Source organism: Phalaenopsis equestris, unplaced genomic scaffold, assembly GCF_001263595.1.
Source record: "Phalaenopsis equestris unplaced genomic scaffold, ASM126359v1 Scaffold201818, whole genome shotgun sequence".
NCBI lineage: Eukaryota > Viridiplantae > Streptophyta > Magnoliopsida > Asparagales > Orchidaceae > Phalaenopsis > Phalaenopsis equestris.
In genome coordinates this window covers 10322-14539 of record NW_018221559.1, presented here as the reverse complement: position 1 = coordinate 14539, position 4218 = coordinate 10322, and the positions used below count along the sequence as shown (strand labels likewise).

Sequence of the window (4218 nt, the reverse complement as noted above, 5' to 3'; positions counted from 1 at the left end):
ATCCTCATTTAGTTCCACGATAACTCATCAACCTGAAAACATAGGACAACAATCAAGAAATATAAGGTGTTTACATAAACAGAGGAATACCCAATATTACCATCAAAAGTGAGTTCGACTAGATCCTTTTGAGTTTTCCCCACTGCCTTCATAGCTCGATCTTCTACTATTTCAACATCTTACATAACGGAGTTATTGAGAATAGTCGCAGACACCAATTGTTGATCAACAAATTTCTCTACAAAAGAATAAATAGAACATCAAAAGCATAAAACCACAAAAAAAACAAAATAGGTGAAAGAAACCAACGCAAAAGTTACAAGGACTCAACTCCGAGGAGCGTGATTATATTGGAACCCTACCAGTCATTTAGAGAATCAGAGACTCGTGATCCAACGCCAAATTTTAGAACTACAACAACTGGTTCACCGGAAATAGGATCCAAGACTGGAGGCATTGACATTCTTCTGGGGCCATTTTTTATTGATCAGCTACCAATACCACATTTTGGTCGCAGCACTCCCTGAGAGACTGTCTGACAGCCCTTTCGCTTCAACGAGCTTTGAACTTTGCATCGCCATTCTTTCCTTTCGAATCGTGTGAACACTTAGAACACCTCCCTCTCTTTAGTCTTTGATGAACAATCGCTTTCAACTGCTCTTCTGGGACAACCATTTCTTCTTTGAAATCTGTCCCATCGAAGCAGGATCGAAGTAACGATGAAATCTCGAGAATAAAGGGAAGAAACACAACAAGAACAAAGCCTTCGACTTGCAAAGCTATGCAAGGACTGACATGCATCTTAAATATCACATAGAGATTTCACACAAAAAATTCTTCTTATAATCACCCAAATTAATTATGTCCTTACTAATGTTATCCTTTTTTCTTATGAAAAGGTGATGGTGTATCGACGAATGCAACGAAGAGTCCCCAAACTACTTGTTATAAATGATTTAATAGTTATTCTTTAGCAATCCAAAAATAAAAAATAAAACCAATATTAGTACACCCTCCATAACAGGGAAGTTTCGTACTTTTCACATTCTACTCCACCACTCTTAGGAGTACATATCTCGTGATGATTGAAATATGTTATGTCTCTTACAGCAGCATGTGCATTCCTCCTTGGTAACTTGGTAAGGAAAAATTCTTATGAAACACCTATTAGTCATATTCACAAAATAAGTTACCTCTATCGCCTGGAAAGCAAAGACACTTGAATGAGGAACGGTCCATATTTACTAGAGAGTACTCACGACTACTCCCTATAGGCATAGCTTCCGAGACCCATAGGAGAGAAAGTCCGAGCTCAATGGTAAACTGTCAGGACTACTCTTCAAGGTAGAGCCCGAAAGCTTATTAGTGGTGGAAAGTATCATTTTGATTGAATACGAGTAGATATGGCTTTGGAAAAATCTGATAGGGCAGAATACCAAATTCGATCATCTCATCCCTCTAAGTTCTCTTATGTTTTCATTCTCTCACTCTTCTCATAATATCCTAACAAAAAGCTAGAAGAATCGATAAACTAAATGTATATTCAAAAATAAGTTCCTTTAAGCAATAGGAAAGCCTAAATACTAAATGGGTCTCATGAGCTTAATGGAACAAGCCCAGCAATCATGCATTCAATGGTTTGGCACTAACCAGATCAATCATACCCATTAAACATACCTTTGCAAGTGACACGATATAGAGTTCATTGCTACCCAGAAGGATCATGTGAGTACCTCCGAAGTATGTCAGCATTTTTGCTAGTTCCTAAGAACGAGTTTTCTAGCTTTAATCTTCAAGTGATTTTTTACAGTCGAGTTAGCTCATATTACCCTAGTTCTTATTCCTAAGTCACATGAGCTAGTTGGACCTTCCCACCAAACTCATCAACAACTACCTGACTACACTACCGAGCTCGACGGGCAATTCTTTGAGACAGAAAAAAAAGAATTTTAGTCTATCAGCATATATATTATCATTTATTAACAGCATGACAATCCATACTAGCAGTCTTATCGACAAGTCTGCTTTGCTCAAGCTCTGTCCTATATAGCCTATAACCTAGTTTTATGATTTATTCTTTAAACTCTTGCGCAGGTACATAGGCTTCATAACATATAAATAAAATAAAAAAGAGAAAATGGGAGATATGCCTATCAATTCTAAACCCTGAAAAATACTCTTTGATTATCTCTCTCTCTGAAAATCCCTCTACTTCTTCTCACTACTTCCTTAAGGTCTCTTCAGGATTGTATGAGTTCATAAATTATACAGGATTTCAACATATCTAATCCAATCAAACAACTTTATCAGAAAAACTATGAATAATCAAAATAAAGACCTAACGTACCCTATTCCAAACCTAATAGCTCAATAAATTTTGGGCATCTAGACACACACCGCACAATTCTTATGTAATCACATATCTAACATCTAACTTTACATTTTACATTTATCCCATCCAAATCTTCCACATCATATCCAAAAACCAATCCCTCTACTTCTTCTCACTACTTCCTTAAGGTCTTTTCAGGATTGTATGAGTTCATAAATTATATAGGATCTTTTCAAAATATCTAATCCAATCAAACAACTTTATCAGAAAAACTATGAATAATCAAAATAAAGACCTAACGTACCCTATTCCAAACCTAATAGCTCAATAAATTTTGGGCATCTAGACACACACCGCCCAATTCTTATGTAATCACATATCTAACATCTAACTTTACATTTTACATTTATCCCATCCAAATCTTCCACATCATATCCAAAAACCAATTTTAACTTTCAAAAAGTGAAAAAATACACCTTTCATGCATAGAGCCAATTTTAACTTTCAAAAAGTGAAAAAATACACCTTTTCATGCATAGAAAAGGTGGCATGTTTGAGAAAATTGAGGCTTAGGTGTTAGACATGCAAATACATAAGAATTGAATGATATGTATATAAATTTTCCAAAAAAATTATAAGTAAATTCACTTACAGCTGCGCAAACTTGGTCCCCTGTTCCACCTGCAAATCATAAACCGAAACATGCTGCGGCCCAGCAGACACAGCAAGACGCAAACTTTCCTCCCACATCTCTTCAGTCTGCCTCGGGAGCGACGATATAAGATCCAAACTCCAGCTCCTAAGCCCACAACAACCGCCAACCAATTCAATCGCCTCATCCACCTCTCTCCGCCCATGCGCCCTCCCGCATTCCCGCAGCAACTCCTCCTGAAAAGCCTGCACACCAAGCGAGACTCTCGTCACCCCTACCACCCCCACCATCTCCTCCAACCTTGCCTCATCAAACGTTCCCGGATCCATCTCAATGGACACCTCGACGTCAGCCGCGAACTCGCCAAATTTCGTGCGGATTGCATCGAGCACGGAAGCGATTAGCCGAGGAGAGACGAGGGACGGCGTGCCGCCGCCAAAAAAGATGGTTTTGATTGGTGGATGATGGGAGGAATAGGGTTTGGTGGCGCGAATCTCGCGAAGGAGGAGGCGGATGTAGGAGGAGATGCGGGGATCGTCGTCCAAGTTGCGGGAGGAGGTACCGAGGGCGATGATGGGGAAGTCGCAGTAGTGGCAGCGCCGGCGGCAGAAAGGAAGGTGGAGATAGATGGAGGAGGGAGGCGGTTGGGGAGCGATGGTGTGGGGGGAACTGGTTGAGGAATTTCGACAAAGAACTGGTGGGCGTGGGTTGGAGGAAGGCTCCAGCGGAAGCAGGGAAATGAGATGTGGTTTGGATTTGAAAGGGAGTGAAAAGGGAGTAGAGAGGAATTGGAGAGCCGTTGCGCGAGGCATCTGTAGTCTGCAGTAGAAGTTGTAGTTAGTCAAATTTATATTAGATGATTTAAAAAAAAAAAATCAATTGATTTGTACATTACACTTATTGAAAATAAATTTAATTCCTTATTTATGAATTCATTTATAAATATGGGCTCTATCTATGATAAAAATACAGAGTCATCTACTTTCTCTCTATTTGTACTTTTAATTATATCACATTGTGATTGATTCCCTATAATGAGTTATATAGGATATCTTGAAGCTAGAACACATGCACTTCTTAGAAAAATAAGAGCAAAACTAGCCTTTTTTCTTTTTTTAGAGGAGACAAACTTAATATATAAAAAATGAAATTGGTTTATTCGCCTACGTGTTTTATCTTCTTGTGTTGAGACCGTTCATGCTTTTTCTTCTCGTGGTGAGTCGGTCGAGGCAAA

The 4218-nt window shown here is 38.9% G+C and overlaps 1 protein-coding gene across 1 annotated transcript; it reads right to left on the bottom strand.

The window, feature by feature from the left end:
- Positions 1-2984: 2984 nt before the first annotated feature.
- LOC110036039 (oxygen-independent coproporphyrinogen-III oxidase-like protein sll1917) lies at positions 2985-3796 on the bottom strand (the record flags this gene model as incomplete). The annotated part of the gene is given in 1 exon segment (XM_020740385.1): positions 2985-3796. A coding segment is annotated over 1 exon segment (812 nt), but the record flags the coding sequence as incomplete, so codon positions are not given.
- Positions 3797-4218: the final 422 nt, after the last annotated feature.